The sequence below is a fragment of the Equus quagga genome, chromosome 3, assembly GCF_021613505.1.
Source record: "Equus quagga isolate Etosha38 chromosome 3, UCLA_HA_Equagga_1.0, whole genome shotgun sequence".
NCBI lineage: Eukaryota > Metazoa > Chordata > Mammalia > Perissodactyla > Equidae > Equus > Equus quagga.
The window spans coordinates 149,483,784-149,504,266 of NC_060269.1; the positions used below are offsets into that span (position 1 = coordinate 149,483,784).

Below are 20,483 nucleotides of genomic sequence, written 5' to 3' on the forward strand. Positions count from 1 at the left end.
TCCCCCTTTATCCTCCACATGCTGCTGTCCAGCATGGTCTTTTGCAAATGCTAAATTAACAAGTCACGACTGTGTTAGAAATTCTCCAGTGGCTTCTCCGCAGGTCTCTACAAAAAGCCCTGTTCCTCATCAGCTCTGTGCTGCCTCCCAGCTTAGCCTCATGCCCCTGCCCCCTGCCCTGTGCACCCCTGTCCACCTCCACCACCCCCACCTGCTCGTGGTGCTCGTGGCATTGCCCAGTCTGCCCAGAGCCCCTCGCCTCTCCTGCTTCTAGTGAGTTCTCAGATCCAGGAAGCCTCTGCTGAGCCCTCCCACCCTGAGAAGGTGTCAGCCTGCAAAAGCAGAAACCAGGCTGAGAGGCAAAGCGTTTACTTGGGATCAAAGAGTTGCAATTCGAGGAGCACAGATTCAGGTAGAAACTCAAATAGGGTCCCACTAGGGAGTAAAAGTCAGGGGCTTTTAAAGGCAAAGAGGGGGGTCGGATCACAGAGAACGCTCATTGGAGGTGGAGGCAGAGAGCTAGTCTTGGCTGAACGTTGATTGACAGCTGATTCCACCTTCGGAAAGCCCATCATCCTCAATCTTTGTGACCAGGATGTCCGTTCTCCTGCTGACCTCTTACACAATTACTTATAAACAATTGCCATTCTGGCCCAGTCCACAGGTTCAGCCCAGCTCAAGGTTTAAGACAGCCAGGCAGTTTCTCTGGAAACGCAGCTGCGACTCCATTTAAAATGGCTCCACTGTAGTGAATCTTGAGAAGCGGCTGCTTGCCCCCAAGCACCCCCACAGCCCCTCTGCCTGCTGCCAGCTCTCTGTATTTTTATGCTGATTGTGCCGATCTATGTACCAAATCAGCCTTGGTTCTAGGGGGTCCCTGGGCTTTCTCCCTGACATGATCAGGAGAATTAAGAGAACTGAAATGTCCATTAGTGTCCTGTCCGTGCAGCACCTGAAATACTCAGGCAACCCCTGGTGACGGCGCCCACTTGGTGAGACACTGGCTGAGCCGGGATGGAACAGGGCAGGGAGGAACTGGTGGACGGGGAGTGGAACGAAAGGTCGTCGTAATGGTTCTCAGACTTGAGGGTGCAGATGGACACCAACGGAGCAGACCACCGGTCCGGTCCCCCGAGTCTGTGTCCGGGTCAGGGGCCTGGAGGCTGCGTTTGGAATCAGCATGCAGATAGTGGTGCCAGTTGTGGTTGGTGGGACCTGCTTTGAGAAACACTGGCCCAGCAGGTGGAGCTGTGACTGGGAGTGTCCAGGGGGCCCCATCCTGAAGCCACGGGCTTCATTCCTGCCTCTGACCCTCCCTCCCTGGCTCAGGACCATGGCATGTTGCTGCCCTTCCCTGAGTGGAAGATGCTTCACATGCAAAAGCAGCAACAATTCTGCCTGGCCACTGTGAGATCCAGGAGATGGCTGATGGCACACTGTGCAGAGTGGTAAAGCCACTGGGCAGCCCTGGGCCATGGTGGTAGTGAGCTCCCAAAGAGATTTCAGGGGTCAACACCGAGGTTAGGGAGAAGTGAGCACCAGGGGGAGGAAACCCCAGGATTTCACCCTGAACCAGGCTTCCTCCTCCCCACCTTTGCTGGTGGGCGGTGATGGCCGGACGGAGAGTAACCGGCTATGAGGCTCTAACTGGGTACTCTGTGTTCCTTCTGAGAGAACTGGCAGAGCTGGGTTTGAACCCAGGTGCACTAGCCTCTGTGCCACCCTGGCTGCCTCCCACCCCATCCCCTTTTCCCCAGACCTTTCCCCAGGGCCCCCTTGGCTCTGTTCCTCAGTCCTCACCCTCGCTCAATCCTCGACCTCCATCCCTCTGCTCTGTCCACGGTCTGGCGCCCTCATCCTGTGCCCACTGTGGGCCGCCTTCCTGAGCTCAGGGAATGGGCCTTCTTCCCCCATAACCGTGTCCAGAGGAGGCCCGAGGCCCGGAGGGTTCTCTTCTCTTCACAGGGTCACACGGGAGGGGGTTATGGGCTGAATTGTGTCCCTGAAAATTCCTGAGTGGAAGCCCTAACCCCAGCACCTCAGAACGGGACTGTGTTTGGAGACGGGCTCTTTAAAGAGGTCATTTAGTTAAAATGAGGTCACTACAATGGGTCCTGATCCAGTCTGACTGGTGTGCTTCTAAGAAGAGGAGATCAGGACCCAGACACACACAGAGGGACAACGAGGTGAGGACACAGGGAGAAGACGGCCCCAAGGAGAGAGGCTCAGAGGAAATGAACCCGCCCACACCTGGACTTCTAGCCTCCAGGGCTGAGAGAAAGCAGCTGTCTGTTGTTAAGCCGCCTGACTGTAGGGTTTTGTTAGGGCAGCCTGAGCTGACTAACACCCAGGGCTAGTCCCTCTGGCGCATCCTTGGGGCCTCGAGCCGGCACAGCCCCTGGATCCGGCCCCTCAAAGCCAGCTGCCTGAGGTCCTTTCCTCCAGGGAGGCGGGCCTCGTGCCTTCTCCTCCTTGTGCCTGAGATGGAACTTTAGGATCATCCCGGAGATGCCTCTGATGATGAGAACAGTGCAGAGCACACCCCCGGGGCTGATGGCATCTCACTGCCCAGATTGCAGCTGCAGCCACCTTGTCTGAGACAGGACATCATGAAACCACGCTCACATGGGGGCTGCCTGAATCACAGGGTCACATTGCCCTGCCCCAGAGGCAGTGGCAGATCCCACAGCTCTTGCCTCTGGGAGCAATTTGAATATGTTTATTATTCTGGTGAAGCCGCCCTAACCAGACCTATCCTGCAGCTGGAGGCAAGCTATTTCATTATCTCCCCTCTCAGCAGATAAAAAAGAAAACGGGAGGGAGTGGGCTGCGTCAGAGCCAGAGCCGCCCTGGCCCCCGTGGCCATGCACCCCACCCCCCACATCTAATCCAGGCCCTGGCTTCCCTCCCGCCCCACCCAGACCTCTCCAGTGCTGCCCAAGAAAACACTAAAGGCCAAACTTCTGCACAGAAATTATGCTATGAAACAGAAGGGTGTTGCTTTGAAGATATGTGGAAATTGTACTGATGTCTAATTTTGTGAACTGATATTGTAGACGGAAAAGCCTTGTGTTTAAGGTGAGGGTGACTTGGTCAACGAGCCTGTCCCACCCACTCACTATCTGTCTGTCTGTCTGTCTGTCTTTAGAGAGAGAAATTATTTATTTTAAGGAATTGGCTCCCATTGGAATTCCCATTGGAATTGGTTGTGGAGATGCAGGGTGGGCCGGCAGGCTGCAGACCCAGGGAATAGTTGCAGTTTGAGCCTAAAAGCCATCTGCTGTAGAATTTCTTTGTGCTAGAAGAGGTCAGTCTTTGTTCCAGTCAGGCCTTCAATTGATTAAATGAGGCCCACCCACATTGTGGAGGCTCACCTACTTGATTGGTCAAATTCTACTAATTTAAATGTTGAAATCATCCAAAAGCACCCTCACAGAAACATCCAGAATAGTGTTTGACCAAATATCTGTGGACTATGGCCCAGCTAAGTCGACACATAAAATTAACCATCACATTGGGTGACCCTGGGCAAGTCACTCAAAGTCTCTGGGTATAAGTGTCCTTATCTATAAAATGAGAGTGACAGTACCCTCTAGCACATAGGATTGTTGTGAGGATCAAATGAGATCGTACGTAAAGGGCCGTGGACAGTGCCGGACAATATGGGCGCAGTAAGTGTCAGCTGTAGGGTCGTCATCCTCATTCCTGCGGCTCACCTTACTGCACTCGGTTAGTGAGTCTTGGAGCCAGGATTCAAACCCAGACGCCTGCTGCCAGAACCTCTGCCCACAGCACATTAAGAGGATCTCAGGGACGTAAGGGAGGAGCCAGGTGGTGGCAGGCCGGGGCCAGGCAGCTTTCAGGAAAATAATTCAAATAATCCACGTGCTGTTTCCTGAAATCTACACCTCGGGGCAGGGCAGGCAAGCGGTGACAGAGACTTGTCAAGGATGATGGGAGGGTTGCTGGGGACAAAGGTGGTCAGAACCCAACGTGATGCTGCGCTCACATCATCTCATTTCATCTGAAACCCCTTGGGAGCATGGGGTTGTTCTTGTGCTCAAGCCACAGACGAGCAGGTTGCTGCTCGTTATGGCCCCCAGTCGGCCGAGGACACCGTGGGCAGCCATTCCCTCCAGGGGCCCCAGAGAGACGCAGGGTCGAAGCCTGGCTCTGCCACTAATGAACAATGTGAGCTGGGGACTTAGCCTCTCTAAGTCTTAGTTTCCTCATCCATCATATGGGGACGATCGTCCTTCGTAAGTTGTAAAGTTGTAAAGATTAGCCAAGAGAAAAGACTTAGAGTAACAGCTCACTTCCTGGCAGTGGAGTCTTGGGAGAGCATGGGTTCCGTGCCCTCGTCCCGCAGCGTGTGCAGAGTGTCCCGTGTGCTGGGCACCGCTCTCTTACGGGCAAAGAGCGGACAGATCTCGGAGGTTACTTTCCAGTAGGGGAGATGAGGGGTGAAAAGACAACAGATGACAAACGTGGTCATCTGTGCTGTATCACTGCATTCCAAGATGTGTCCTGGGTGACGGGACAGAGCGGAGGGTGGGGCAGGCTACCAGGGATGATGATGAGGATAATGTCGATGGCGATGATGATGATGGTGATGACAACATGCTGTTGGACTATGAGTAGCCTTCTTAACTTCTCTGGGTCTCCGGTTCTTCACTGCCCTATGAAGCCACTCAGCCACCTTGCAGCATGGTGTAAGGATGATGTGATTGGAGGTAAAAGCAGGACTAGCTACATAATTGGTGGGGTCCCGTGCAAAAGGAACATGCGGGCCCCCTGTTCAGATCTTATGAAGCTTTCCTCTCGCTGTGTCCTCCTCTCCCTTGGGTGGGAGGAGCGGAGGGAGACGTGATAGAGGGTCCCTCCATCCCTCCTCGTGGCCTCCTAAGGCTGCCCCAGGAGCATGATTCTCAACAGCTTGCAGCAAAGAGACCCCAGCTTTCCATCCTGGTCTCAGTTCTGCTGCTTTCTGGCATTTCCTTCCTCCCAGCCACGGTTTTTTTATTTCTAAATTGAGCATTTTAAATTTTTTGGTGTATTAATTACTACTTCACCATGTGCCAAGCCTGGGCTAATTCTTTGTAGGATTCATTGCATTTAATTTAATTCATTGCATTTAATTCAATTCATTGCATTTAACTTAATTCATTGCATTTAATCCTTGCACCGATCCCAGGAGGTGGACCTGATGATTATCCCACTTCACAGATGAGGAAACGGAGGCTCAGAGAGGTGACGAGACCAGAGCTAGTTGGTTTCAGAGAGACTTAAGGTCCTTTCCCGGGTTGACAGCCTGGGACTCTGTGATTCTCACACATTCTGGCAGCATGCCCCCTTGGATGAAATCCTCACACGGAGAGATTGGGCCCTAAAATAGCAACTCTTGAAATATTAATTCACTGTAATGCTCCACATAGACTGCTTTCTAACCAGGGCTCCCACATCCCTAGTAAAATCAGGGAAGGGAAATCCCTCCTGAGGTTCCCCCGGGGCCCTGCCGGCGCCCAGGGGTGGGAGGGTGGGTGTGCGCTGGGGAGTGTTAGCTTGTTTCCTTTACCAGCTGATTGATGGGTACCTGCTGCGGCTGGTTGCTATAGAGCTCCGCTAACACAGCCCGTTGCCTCCCTCCTTCGCCACATCCGTGCTAGAGTCAGGGGTGGTCCTCCCCTCCCCCATCACGCCAATCAAACTGAACAGGCCTGCTCCCAGGGAGCCCGTGGGGCTCAGCAGCTCTCACACAGTCATCCTAACTGGCTCCCAAGGGAGTCAGAGCCCACCACTGGGCCCTGTATTTTAAAGAAGCTGTGCCTACATGCCAGGGGTTGGAGACTAAGAATTCCCACAAGAGCCTCCCCTGAATGCAGCCTCCCATCGTGAGCCAGCTCAGATATCTGTCTTGCCCCATAAGCAGAGCAGGGTTCTCCAACCCCAGGAGACGTCAGAATTGCACTGGGGCTTATCGAAAAGGCAGGTTCCCAGGCCCCGCCCACAGAATCTGAGGCCGTGACTGCTCCAGGGTGGGGCCTGGGACACTGCGTTGGTCATAAGGACCCTTGTTTCTGAAGCCGTGGACTATGGACGAGCCCTGAGAAACAGGTGAAGGACTCAGAGGCAGGTAGTCCTGAGCGCTAAGCCTTTCATCCTTTCAACCATCCAAACAACAGTTTCCCGAGTGTGTGTTGTGGCAGACACTGTTCTAAGTCCTGGTGGTACAGCAGGGGGGGCAAATGTCCCTGCTGCCATGGGGTTACATCCTAATTGGGGGAGGAGACCAAGAGTGAGTCAATGAGCAAAATGTCAGGTGGTGAGAGGGTATGGAGAGAAATAAGGGAGGGTGAGCAATAGGGAGTGCCGGGGAGCTGGGCAGCCAGCAGGAGAGACGGAGGGACTCACATGGATATCAGGGAATAGGGCTTCCAGGCAGGGGGCAGCAAGGCAGAGGCTGTGTGTGGGACCTTGCTTGGCATGGCAGACCCGTGGCTGCATGGGTGAGAGAAGGGAGGGTGAGAGGTCGGGCCAGGAGGCCTTTGTAAGTGGGTGGTTTTATTCTGCAGAGGAGGCAGGAGGGGTTGTGAGCAGAGGGCGCCCCCCTCTGGCTGCTGGGATGAGAAGGACTAGGAAAGAAGGGGGACACGGAGGATGCGGGTGTCAGACAGGAGGCAGTGGTGGCACCGGGGCTTTGGGACAGAAGGTGTTGGGTGTTGAAGAGAGAAAGATATAAAATAGTCACCAAAGCGTGACATGAAGGGACATGAGAATGTAGTTGGGGCACAGGGGTGTGGTCAGGATTGAGAGGGAGACTTGTGGCTGTGGTGGTTCTTTCTCAAGCCGCGTTCCGCCGGGTGCACGCAGAAGCAGAGTCATCAGGAAGCAGAATTTAACAGGGTTTGGATTCTGCCTGGCAAAACGGGCACGGGAGCCGAGGGTGTGTGGGAAGAGGGACGTCGGTGGGGGACCACGGGCTTCCAGCTGGGGATGCCGGACAGGGTGGACCGCAAAGGTAGAAGGATCATTGGCCTGTGGGTGCCGGTGGGGTTGAAGAGCTGCAGGAGGCAGGGGATGGAAAGGAGGAGTGAGCTGGAAGATGGCTGTGGGTGGTTCGAGAGTGGGATGCCTGAGAGGTGGGGAGGGGGGCGGTCACTGGAAAGGACAAGGTCTCGGGTGTGACCGTGGGAGTGAGTGGGTGAGGCAGAGTGAGGACGGAGGTCTTTGCAGGAAGAGAGGTCAGGAACCGAAGAGGCTGTGGGCCCATTCGTGTGGTTGCTGCATCACCAGCGCTCACGCCTGGGGTCCGATGGGGGAGAGGCGTGAGGGTGGAGCTGAATCCTCCAGGACCGGTGAGGCCTGTCCTGGTGTCCACAGGGGACTGCAGCGGGGGAGGGACGAGACGGTGTGATCGGATGCCCATCCTCAAAGATGGTAGCGTTTAGGCAGAAGGCAGGACAGGGGCAATGGGGAGCGAGGGGACCACCTGCCCTCTTCGGCATGGAGCTCCCAGGGTGATGGGCACCGTGTCCTTGGAGGGCAGCCAGGTGTGGGTTAGAGCAGGAGGTGAGGAAAACGGTCAAAGGGAGGGCTGATGCTGGCCATGAGTTCCAGAAGGGGGAGGGGAGGGAAGAGCTCAGGGGAGGGGACGGGATTCCAGGGGGTGAGGGATGGCCTGGATCCTGGTCCCAACATAAAAGGGACAACAGTCAGGGTGGATCAGTCCTAGTGGTCCCAGGCCGGTGACCATGGTGAGCTGTGAGTGCTAGGAGGGGAGAGGCGCCGTGCTTTTCCAGAAGTTCTGGGGCCCCCTCTCTACTCCTGCAAATGGGAGTGATTACCTCGGGGAAGGGGGGTTTTTGCAGAGGCCAGCCCTGTTTGGGGCAAATTCCTGATCATTATTAGGTTCAGGTTCTTCAGCTGGAGACTGGAAGTAACTGTGCTCATCCAGGGCCGCTGTGGAGACGAGCTGTGATGTGCAGTGGGATCATGGCCTTCTCCTCCTCCGGGATCCCCTCCCGGGGACGTTTCCTCGCACTCGGAGTAAATATCCAGGGTTCCAGCCACTCTCCGCTCCTCACTGCATCTCCTCTCCCCTCCTCGCTGCATCCCCTACACCAGCCCCCCATGCTTCTCCACCTGGCTCAGCACAGCTCAAGGCCTCTGGCATCGTCATCCTCCAGGGACCTCTTCCCAGTCATCTCTCTCAAACAGCATCCTCTAACATTCTCCCTGTATTTTCCCCCTGAAATGTATATGGTATACGTTTTTATCTTTGCCCATTTATCCCCTCTCTCAAACATGAGCCCAGGGCCCCTGCATAGCATGTGGTGAGAAACTGTGGTCCGAAGTGTGGATGGTAATAGGAAAGTGATAGAAGCAGGACAAGCAAATTCGTGATGGTAGAAAGAGCACAGGCCACAAGAAAGATCAACCCAGACCTGAGCCCAGATCTAAAGTGGACATATTTGTCATTTAGAGCAAGAAGTTAAACCTCTCAATTATTAATAATAAACACAATTATTTCGTAGGTTCCTTTTAGCTCTAAAATACCTTTCTCAAAGACTCATGTAAAATCCACGCCGTTAAGAAATTTACAGCAGTCAGAAAGCAAAATTCAAATTCCATCTCTGGTGCTAACTTCCCAGAGTCTCAAGGAAATTACTCGACTCTTCTGAACGTTACTCTCTTCATCTGGAAAATGGCAGGGTTATTCCTGATGGCGAGCAGTCCTCCCCTGGCCCCAGGGCTCCCGCATCCCAATAGGAATCAATGTGCACATAATAAGATTAAGCCTTACTGTGGAATTGAACTCTTTCCAACATTTTCCTCAGAAAGGAATTCTGAGATCAAGAATGTAATTCTGGGATTAAGAATTCTGAGATTAAGAACATAAGGCCTATTGTCTGGACATCTTAACAGAAATGTGGAGAATGGGTACCATGGGGGCACCGTGGGGCTCGTGAAGATTCACAGGGCTTCAGGCCCAGCCTAGGAGCCCACCAAGAGGACTGAATCTGGGAGGAAAATGCAGGACCCACATCATTGCAGTAGTTTTTAAGATGCCAAAAGTGAGTGAAATAAAATGGGAGCTAGGCCATGGTCTCGGGGGGAAGCCGGGAGTGTGGGGGGCTGTCCCCTGGCTGTACCGGGGGCCAGAGCGCCACACAGGGACCTGTCACTCATTGGCCGTGTGCACCTGGGCCTCTCTCAGGACCTCTGGACTCAACGTCCGCCTAGGGCCTCCTGATGGGTTTCCATCCATCAGTACTTGTCGAACGCCTAACGTGTGCTCAGCACCATGCCAGGGCTGCAGATCCAGGCGTGGGCCCAGCTTCCATGGATTCAGAGCCTAATGGGAAAGGAAAGCATCAATCAGATAATCACACAAACACATGTACCGATCGTGGTTGCTGCTGTGACAGTAGAGTGCTGGCAACGAGAAAGTGCAGGACAGCGAGCTGGTCCATGGAGGCCTTCAAGGAGGGCTTTTCAGAGGGCCTGACGGCTGAGCGAGAGCCAATGCCTGCAGAGGATTGGCCCCGTGGAGACTGGGGGGAGCTGCCGGCTGCAGGCACAGGGATGAGCCTGTGCACAGACGCGGGGACCGTGATGGGCACGCACAGGGCCTGCACAGGGCGGTCGAGTGCTCTGCCCGCTAATGTCTCTGCCCCTCCAGAAAGTGGGAAGGAAAGAGCACCAGATGGACATCAGGGGAGCTGGGTTCAAAGCCTGCTGCTGCCACTTTTGAACTGTGACCATGGGAAGCCACTCACCTTGCTAGGCTGCAGTCTCCTCGTGCATAGAAAGAAGATAATGCTGGTTCTCCAGGGCTGTTGGGTGGATTCAATGAACTACAGTATGGGGAGGGGTTTGTGAAATGTTAAACTGCACAAATGTGAGAGATGGCCATAGTCACTTTGGCTCAACTCTTCTCTCTTCCTTTCTTTCTGCCCTCTGAACTCCCTGCTAAGTAGGGGTGGGTCAGAGTGGGGGAAATGACCACCATTTATTGAGCACCTACTATATGCTAGAAACTGAGCTAAGTCCTTTACATACACTATTTCATTTTGTCCCCATTTTATGGATGAGGAAAACTGAGACCCACGCTGTAGCAGAGTAAGGATTTGAACTGTTGTCACGTGTGAAGGGCTCAAAGGCTTACCCATCATCACAGCTGTCTCACAGTCACTGCAGGGCCGCGGGCATGCGTCCCAGCCTTCCACACTCTCTCGTGGTTTCCAAATGCTGCTGCACTGGCTCTGGCCTCGAGGAGCTCACGGTCTGGCGGAGGAGGCTGACTCATGGACAGACGGTTGCAGTTCAGTGTTCTAAGAGCAGCTAGAAAGAAAGAACACTGAGCTAGGTGGATCTGCGAAGGTTTGGGGGACTCTTCCTGCCCTCCTGGCAAGGTGACCCCTCGTTGTGCCCGGGGGGGGAGGGCTGTGCTGTGGGGCTCACCCACCCATGAAGGAATTCACTGAACCCGGTGCATCCTTGAGCATGTTTGTGAACCCTGAAATCTTTTTAAAATCTCCGGGAGATACACTTGGGAATAATTAGCTGAATGCAACTGCCTTATAACCAAGTTCACATCCAGGCCCCATGGAGTGGCACAGCTTTTGAACTGACTTAATCAATGCCAGCCATGCTGATGTTTGTTCTTTGCAGAATTAAAGAAAAACCAGCAACCCCCAAGCGTGACTTGACCGGATGCACTTCCTCCCCCAAAGAATAAAGCAAGAGGAAAAGGATTTAAGTTGCAGCCTGGAATTTGAAGCCAGATGCAAGAAAGAGCTACCTTAGTAGGCTGTGTACATCTAAAACATTGCCTCCGTGCCTTTAAATCAAGTCAGGGGTCTCTCACGGGCATATCCTGGCTCGTCCGCGGACTGACTGTGACTTCAGGGAGTGTTTCACTGCTCTCAGCCTCAGTTTTATTGTCCAGTAAAATAGGGTTAATAATGTTGCCTACCTCTGTTAGTCTGCTCTGGCTGCCGTAACAAAAGTCCACAGACGGGGCAGCTTAAACGACGGAAATCTATTTTCTCCCAGTTGTGGAGGCCGGAAGTCCCGGCTCCAGGTGTGGGCGGGTTGGTTTCTCCTGAGGCTCCTCCCTCCGTGGCTTGCTGATGGCCGTCCTCTCCCTGTGTCCTCACCTGGTCACCCCTCCGTGTGTCTGTGTCCTGATCTCCTCCTCTTACAAGGACACCTGTCAGATTGGGTCAGGGCCCCCTGCTGACCTCAATTTACCTTCATCAGCTCTTTAAAGAGCCTGTCTCCAAATACAGGCCCATTTGGAGGTGCTGGGGTTAGGGCTTCCATGTATGAATTTGTAGGAGGACACGTGTAGATTGAATAATGGCCCCCAGAGATGCCGCAAACCTGTGAATATGACACCTTCCACAGCAAAAGGGACTTTCTACATATGATTAAGTTAAGGATCACGAGATGGGAGACTATGCGGGATTATCTAGGTGGGTCCGGTATAACCCCAAGCATCCTCATCAGAAGGAAGCAGGAGGGTCAGAGTCAGTAGTAGGAGATGTGACAAGGGAAACGAGGCTGGAGTGATGCGAGGAAGGGGCCACCAGTCAAGGCATGAGGGCACCTCCAGGAGCTGGGAAGGCAAGGGGACTCCCCAGAGTCTCCAGAAGGAACTCAGCTTTGTTGACACTTGATTTTAGTCCCTGCAGCCTTACTTTGGATTTCCGGCCTCCAGGACTGTAAGAGACTGAATCTGTGTTGTTTGGGGTCACTGAGTTCGTAGTCATTTGTTACAGCAGCCCTGGGGCACTGGTTCAGGTCGTATGAGGATAAATGAAGTGGCGCATGAAAAGGGCCTGGAACAGCCGGGGTGAGTAAATGACCAAGGCCGAGCTGTGACATCAGGCTGGACACAGGGAAGCAGGGTGGGCCGTGGGCCGTGGGCCGTGGGCCGTGGGCCAGAGGGGGCAGTGCTTAAGTACCACAAACTGGGTGTCCTAAAACAACATCCGTTTACTGTCTTGCAGTTCAGAAGTCCAAAATCAAGATGTTGGCATGTGTGATTCCTTCTGCGGGTTCTGAGGGAGACTCGGCCCCATACCCCGCTCCAGGTTTCTGGTGACCCCGGGCAGTCCTTGGCGGTCCTGGGCTTGTAGATCTGTCCCGCCAGTCCCCACCTCTGTCTGCACGTCACCTTCGTCTCTGTGTGGACCTGTATCTTTTCCTCTCTGCTTAGAAGGACGCTAGTTATTTGATTTAGGGCTCACCCTAAACCGGTACAACTTCATCTGGACTCAATTACCTCGGCACAAACACTGTTTCCACATGACACCCCATTCACAGGTACCAGGTAGGCGTGGACCTGGGGGGACACCATTTGACCCGCTACAGTATTCCAGGAGGAGATTGCAACTGCGCTGTGTGCTAAAACCTCCGGCAGGGGGTTTAGTAGGGAGGAGGGCATGCCATGAAGAGACTGGACCGGGGAAAGCTGGGGAACCAGAGTTGGTCTCGTGTCCCTGGGCCACAAGGAGCAGGGGCTAGGCTGACTGGCCAGATCAGGAAAAGCCTGAAGAATCTGGACTCTGGCCTTTGGTCAGTGCTTTCGAAAAACTTGTCCGCAAAGGGGCGTGGGGCCAGTGACAACTGTGCCCTATTCTGAAATTGTGTCCTCATGACTCTTCTGGGGTAAAATGGCTCCTTTTCCCCTCTTTTTGTGCAAGTCCAATCATAGTGCCTGGTAGTTGTCTTTGATGCCCTCAGTTGATGGATTTGAAAGTTGACAACCACATCTCAGTGTTCATTTTTTATTTTCACGATTATATTAGAACATGGGATCCAGAGTCTGCCCACCAACACTACAGGTACCTGAGGGCCATTAAAAGGATTTATGTAAGAAGGGACAGGCTCAGATTTATGCCTTGTAAAGTCATTCGGGTCGTATTAAAAAAGAAATGCAGCCTTGTACGTGAATGTTGTAATAAAGAAATGTATCCTAAGATACAAATAATATGATACATGCCTCTACGCTGTGTTGGAATTAGGCGAGCTGCCAGATAATGTGCTGCCCGTGGTCCCCAATACGGGGTAGCCACACCACATGTCAGGTCCACGTGACATGCTCGGAACCGTGCCAGGCACACGAGAAGCATTCGATAAAGGTTAGCTGTCAATATTACCAGTACTGCTGTTAATGTGAGGGCATCATGTTAGGGGCTGGGTGTTGTGGGTAGTCCCTGCCCTCTACAGAAAACAGGAGAGAGAGGGAGAAAAAAGTAATATTTAACATGTAGCAAGGACGTGTCGTTTCATAATCGCTACCCTGTTTCTAGAACACTCCGTGCCAATATGGCGAGAGATTCCAAAATGCAAGAACCAAGTTCATTTGCTTCCTGTCCCACATCAGCTCACTGGTGGGTGGGTGCGAGGCCCCCTGAAACTGGCCAAGACAGAGCTCAACAGCCATGGTGACTCCTGCCTATTCCCCTGAGGCCCAGCAGACGCCTCCGCCATCCTCCCCAGTGCACAGTCAGCCCAGCCTCAGTACCGAAAGGTCTTTGCTCCCTCTGCTCTTAACAACCAGCCTGCCTCCTGTGGGCCTGCCACGGTGCTGGCCGCTCTCGTACATCCTTGGCGAAATCAATCATCCAGTATTCAGCCTGACTAGAAGGAAACCCCAAGAATTCCTTCCTAAGTCTAGCAAACTAAATTTGCCTTCTCGATCAAATAAAACCCCTCATGTGGTCTCAACGCACCTCTCCAAACTCATCTCCCTTCATCCGACAGCTCCACCCACCACCCCAGCCAGGCTGGTCTCCTCTGCCTCAGAGCTGACCACTCTTAGTCCTGTCACCTGTCCTGCCAGCAATACCCTAAAGGCAGTTCCTGGGTGAACAGCGGGGAGCTACAGAAGTTTCTGGATCAGACGACTGACGTTATCGAATTTGTGTTTCAGAACACAATGGAGCTAAGTTCCTGCAGTAATTAGGATGTAGATTAAGGTGCTTTAACAAGGAGCAAAAGAAAATGATTGAAACGAATCCTCACCATAACTATGTGGAGTTCATGTTATTATCCGTCCTACAGTTGAGGAAACTGAGGCTCGGATCAGGCGGTGTGCCCTGAATACAGGCCAGCGAGGCCCTCTCTGAATCTCTTTTTCCACCTCTTCCTACAACCTTCATGCATGTTAAAGTGCGTATTTCTTTCTCTAGTGGTAAAATAGCCACAGATTTTCATTTCACAAATGTGGCCTATTCTCCATCAAGTTTTTAATGTGTTTTTATTGCTGCATAAGCTTGCCAACACAGAATACTCAGACACCCCCTGCAAAGCAACATGAGCATTAACGTCCTCGTGGCTGTCCTCTGCGGTCTGGGTCAGAGCCATTTCTGGGCTGATTCCTGTGCTGTTTTTTAAAATACCCCATTTTATGCTTTGTTTTATTTCGGGGCTGGGGAATGATACCAGAGCAAGAACTGGGATTTACGGCCTCGCACACATTCTTTCCATCAAAGTGTCATCTCGCCCAGCTCTGAAATTATGAGCCTGTCCTCAGAAAACGCCATCACAGCCTCTCCCATGCACGCAGTGCTTCTAATGCGCTTTCTCAACTTACGAGCCCATTTGCAACAGGATGACACGCTGGAGCTGAGATGCAATCAGTGTGAGGAATAGAACTGGAGGAAATGGTCCTGAAACTGCTAACCTAAAGGTTCTGATAAGATGCTTTGCCCATTAAATGCTTTCTTATTAAATCCCAAATGACTCAGGCTCTCCGTCTCCTCCGTGCGGCTTTGCAGGAGTCTGCCTGGGGAGCCTCCTGTGAGAGCAATCTAAGTCCCTTTGCTGAAAGCTCAAGAATCTGCCCTGAGTCCTCCCTTACTCCTTTCAAGAGCACCTCTTATGCACCGGGAGCCGTGCGAAGCCTCGTAGAAGAAGCACCTCCTTGCATACCCCCAGCAGCAGTCAGATACGGGCTATTATTCCTGTTTTCAGATGAGGAGGAGGCTCAGAGTAGGTTGCCCAAGATCATACAGCTAGTGTATCACTGTTGCTGCGTAAAAAATAGCCACTGACTTAGCAGCTTAAAACAACTCATGTATTGCCTCAGTTCCCATGGGTCGGGAGTCCGGGCGCAGCCCAGCTGGCTCCTCTGCTCAAGTTGCCACAAAGCTGCAATTCACTGGGCTGCATTCCTTTCTGGACCTTTCTGGGTCTTTCCTAAGGTCTCACGGTTGTTGGCAGAATTCAGTCCCTTGTGGCTACAGGACTGAGGTCCCCATTTTCTTGCTGGCTCTCAGCTCCTAGGGGCACCTGCAGTTCCCTGCCATGTGGCCCACACATGTGACAGTGCACATCTTCAAAGCCAGCAAGGGAGGACCCCTCACTCCAGTCTGCTAAGACAGCTATATAATGTAATCTGGGAGATGACCCCGTCACCTTCATCATGTCCCCTTGGCTAGAGGCATGTCACAGGTCAATCATTTCCCCTCCCGGCCTTCTGTTGCCTCATCTGCAAAATGGGAACTTGCTCCCAGGGTTGTGCATGACTGGCTCTTTCTTGTCATTCAATGTCACCCTAATGCCACGTCTTCTGAAAGTCCTTCCCTGACCCCCTACTGGTTTTAACCTAGAGCTTTGGAGAGTGAATGCATGTAAATGATGAGCAAATCAAGCAGGACCTCTGCTGGTCTCTCTTCTAGACCCTCGAAGCACTTGTCCCAACTTGCAATCATGTCATTTATTCCCATGCTTCCTGGCCTGTCTCCCCTCCTAGAACACAAGCTCCACTTGGCTGGGTCTGTCTTGTTCACAGTTGTGTCCCCAGTGACCATAGAGGGGACGTCCCACAAATGCTTGCAGATCATTGATTCCCCTCCATGATAAGAGCTGGCACGGAGGGAACAGGTGCACGTATCGGATATTTAATCCACACCACACAGGAAACTGCAGCACAGGCAGGGGTCACCCCACTGTGGGAGAGGGGCTGGGAGGGGACCTCGACCGCTTTCGCTGGAGCCGTGGAGTCTGGCTTATAAGCTGCTCACAAGTGCTCTGTTTGGTCCTTGTGATATGAGAGACCGTGAACAGGGGCCTTTTGGATGTGGCTGCGGGTCACACCGTGGTCAGCGGGGGACACTGGCTGCCACTTGAGCCTTGCCCACCTCCTCCACCAGCTGTCCTTCTGCTCTGCCAGGTGCGTTAGCTTCCTGTGGCTGCCGAAGCAAATCACCACAAAACCAGTGGCTTAAAACCCCACAAATTTATCATCTCACAGTTCTGGCCAGAAGACTGAAGGTGAGGTGTCGGCAGAACTCTGCCTCCTCGGAGGGCGGGAGGGGTCTTCCCCTGCCTCCTCCAGCTTCTGGCGGCTCCAGGTGCTCCTTGGCTTGTGGCCGCATCACTCCCGTCTCTGCCTCTGGCTTCACGCCGCCTCTTCTCTCCTTGGTGTCTGTGTGTCCAGATCTCCAGCTCCTTTCTCTTGGGAAAAGCAGTCGTTGGACTTGGGGCCCACCCTAAACCCAGGAGTTCATCTTGAGATCCTTAACTAAGTCCATCTGCAAAGGTCTGTTTCCAAATGAGGTCACATTCTGAGGTCCTGGGTGGACATAAATTCCAGGAGGACACCATTCACCCCACTACACGAGGCCACCTCTCCTTAGCTCTGCCACCCCCCATCTTTTATTGGCTCTGTCACCTTGGTCCCTATCGTCTGAGTGCACCCCGGCCATTTGTTCTCCAGCTGCCTTTGTCCCCTCTTCTCTGGGGCTCCGCGGCCCCCTCTCCCCTGCTTCTGTGCTGCTCCGCCAGACGGCGCCCAGCCTGCGTGTCTCCCCTCCCACCGAGTCTGAGCTTCTGGAAGGGTCCTGAGCCTCTCCAACCCCTGCAGTCCCAGACCTGCCCAGAGGAGGCCTTTGGGAAATGTTCATGGAAAGAAAAGGAAGGGATGGAAAAAGAGGGAGGAGTGAGGGAAGAAGGTGGGAGAAAGGGAGACGGGATGGTCAGAGGAAGGAAGGGAGGCAAGAGGAAGGAAGGAAGGGAGAGGAGGGCAGGCAGAGGAACCTCAGAAAGGCACTGTCCGCTTCGGGCTGTGGCCCTCGCAGGCATTTCAGGGTCTCAGTCCCCAGGCCACAGCCCTTCCACCCTGCTCCCCAAGCCCCAAACAGGGTCATCCCAGCCCTGGTGACACCTTAAAGGATGCGCTTCAACATTTGCTGCCGTGTTTTCCTTCTTGACAAGTCTTTATTTTTCGTTTCTCACCTTTTCTTGAAAGACCCTGCTGGGCGATGCCCAGGACGGGGACCAGGCATTCGCTGCTTTGATCCACAAACACTTGGCTCTGGGTCTTCCGCCTTTTGTTTTAATTCTGTAAGTTCGCAAGTTTATCCTCCCAAAGGGGCCGCCACGAATTATCTCTCTGTTCATCCTGGATGTTTGCGAACTTGGCAGCAGGGGCCCATTTACTTGATGCTCGTCAATATTCATGGGCTTGAAAAGTCACCATGAAAATAACAATTTAAATATGTAGGTTGAGTGTTTCTTTCATCCCCAAAGCCATAGACATCACCTCACATTATTACAAATAACCACACTGTGTTTTCAGGTAGAACTATTATTCGATAAACGCAGGAGCAATCGCTTCTTATTTTGAGGAAAGCTGTCATTAAGTTTCAGAAGATGTGACATTTATTACAATGAGCTAATGGGGCTTGCATTTCTAAAATCTGTGGTGTTAACCTAGAGCTTTGGAGCGTGAATGCATGTAAATGATGAGTAAATCGGGGTTGAAGATGTCAGCTGAGTTTCTTGAAGGCTGTGTTTCTTTTGTAAGCGTTCTCCCCTTCCTCTCTCATCTGAGTTTCCTGTTAGCTCACGAAGATTCTCTCCTCGACCAAACTCCGCTCAGCCTCCTCTGAACTCCTTTGCAACTCGGCCTTGACCTCTGGGCTTCCGTGTTGGTCTCTGCGTCGTCCAGTTTTAGAAAAAGCGTGCTAAGTCAGTTTAGCTGGGATCCCCACCCTGGATGCCTGAGGAGGTTCCTCACCCCCCACCCCCCACCCCAGGGGGCTCTGTGCCCCGCCTGCCTGCAGCGAGAATCCTCCTTGGTCGCTTTAGCCACAATCCTCCCTCAGCCTGATCTTTCCTCTTAGGGATTTCCATCCCCTGGCCCCCACCTGCCTCTGGGCTATAAACCCCCGCTTGTCCGTGCTGTGCTGGGAACCGGGCCCAGTTCTGTCCTGCGGCCTCTTTTCCATATTGCGTGAGTCCCGAATACAACCTGTTTTTACCGCTTTAACTGCCGTCCAGCTCTGGGGTTTTTTTGACAGTGTCTGCTAGTGACAGACGCCGTGCGCAGCACCGGGTACAGAGGTGAAGAAAGCAAAGCCCCGTCTTTAACAAGCACAATTTATGATCGAGGGCCCTTTGCTGTGATGGTGACATAGAGCAGAACTTTCCAGAAACTCCGCAGCCCGGATTAAGCTGCATGTGGTTCACTGTATTACCCTACAAAGGGATCAGCAAGTTTTCTCTGTAAAGGGACAGATAATAAATATTTTAGGGCTTGAGGGCCACATTAATATCTGTTGTACATTCTTTTACGTTTTCGCTTTGTGTATGCGTGTGTATGTGTGTGTTGTTTTGTTCTGATAACACTTTAAAGATGTAAAAGCCTGTCTTGGCTCACAGACCATACAAACGCTGGCTGAGGGTCGGCTGTGCCAATTGCTGGTCTGCACAGGTTACAGGCCCTCCCTGGGTCGCAGTTCCCGCCTCTGTGGAGCGGAGACCGTAACCCCGGGGAGGTTACCTACGTAAGTAGCAAGGCAGGAGGGCCAAATTACATCAGGAAGGGGAGCTGTCTATACCCGCTGGCAGAGACCACGTGCTCAATGAGCAGTCCCTGCTGAGAGTCACAAGGTCAGAAATTGTTAAGAACGTTCAGGAAAAAATATTCACACCATCCACTTGCAGTCCCAGGAGAGGGAAGGACGCAAGCACGCAGCTGCTCCTTTCTCATCATGATGACTCCCTGCCTGCTGTCTGCCACCTCACGTCCCGGGAGAGACCAGCAGGCTGGGTGTTGTCGGGCACGTGTCCCCAAGCGTCCCGTTTGTCATGTGCTCATCTCCAGGAATGCATCTTCAGCTTCTTTGTTTTCTCTTGCAGAGACATCAAGCCAGACAACATACTGCTGGATGAACACGGTAAGCCTGTTCTGAACGCTGTACGGGCTCTTTCAGCGGGAAGTCTGGGGCTCTGGGAAGTTGGTGGGGTGGGGGTCCTGGTGAGCTGGATTTCAGGGTTGACCAGAGAGCCTGTTTCTGTTTCGATCCTGGTGGATGGACATCCGTTTCTGGTCTGTGTCCTCCTGCGGCGAGTCCACTCCAATGTATTGGAAGGTTTCACTCCTGAAGACATCGCTGTTCACGTCCTGGTGCGAGGACGGCAGGGAGAAGTGGGAGTGAAATGGAGGGTTGGACAGGCCTGAGTTTCCCACCCCAGCTCCCCCACCTGTGAACCTGCGGCTTCAGAAAAGTCGCTCCCCTCTCCAGGCCTCCCTGTCATCTTCTGCACAACTGGGAAAATGGTGCTCACCCGCCACATTGTCGTGGGGATCAAATGCGATGGTGTTCGAGCCGGAAATCAATCATCAGTCATCCACTGAGCCTTCCCTCGTCCAGGCATCCCAGGCTTCCGTGCATGTGAAGCCTGGCCATCTTGTTAAGCTGAGTCAGGAGTCTGAGGCGGGCCTGGGCTTCTGCATTCCTAACAGCTCCCTGGTGGGGCCCGCGCTACTGGTCCCTGGACTGCACTCAGAGAAGCAGGGGCCCATGTCGGTGGCTCTGCAGCTTCGGTCTTGTTAGTATCTCCTGGGGGGTTTGTTAAGAATCAAAGCCCAGATCTGTCATGTTTCAGCAAGGGGGCCACCCTGTGGTCTGTGTCAGCCCGGGGATGTGGTGCCCAGCAAAGTCTGAGGACCACAGGTCCGGGGCCCAGCCCAGCGCTGCACAGCTCGGCTGACCAGACAGTCGACCGCCGTCGGGACCACCGGCAGCTTTTCAGCCGACCATCGTGGCTGCCTTGAAGACTAAATTCGCTGACGTTGCTCAGGGGCTCCTCCCCAGGGGCTTCTGGGAGGGCGGGCTGGAGTGAGCACGTGGGGACTTTTCTGAGGTGCTGCTGAATAGTTCAAGGATGAGTCTGCCGTCTCTTCTACGTAGCTCCTCCGGGCCCCCTCCTCCACCTCCACAGGCTGAGGCGGTGGCTTCTTCTCGAACCCCCTCTAGGATATCCTGTATGTGCCGCCACCAGCGTTCTCGGGTGTCCTTCCTTGTTGTAGAAGCCACTTAGTATTGGGAGCTGGAGCAGGAGTGGTGGGTGGGACCATCTGGACTCGAATCTCCTGCCAGATGCTGAAACCAGACTGAGTGCTTTAGGGCAGTGGGTGGACATCTCTGTGCTCCTAGTGGAAGGTCAAGGATGGCCTT

The 20,483-nt window shown here is 53.3% G+C and overlaps 1 protein-coding gene across 2 annotated transcripts in view; it reads left to right on the forward strand.

Moving 5' to 3' along the window:
- STK32B (serine/threonine kinase 32B) overlaps positions 1-20,483 on the forward strand; it is a 337,777-nt gene that overhangs the window by 254,500 nt on the left and 62,794 nt on the right. For both annotated transcript variants that reach the window (XM_046656895.1, XM_046656896.1), the window contains exon 5: positions 19,162-19,199. In XM_046656895.1, coding sequence (XP_046512851.1) covers positions 19,162-19,199 — 38 coding nt within the window. The remainder of the gene's footprint in view (positions 1-19,161; positions 19,200-20,483) is intronic.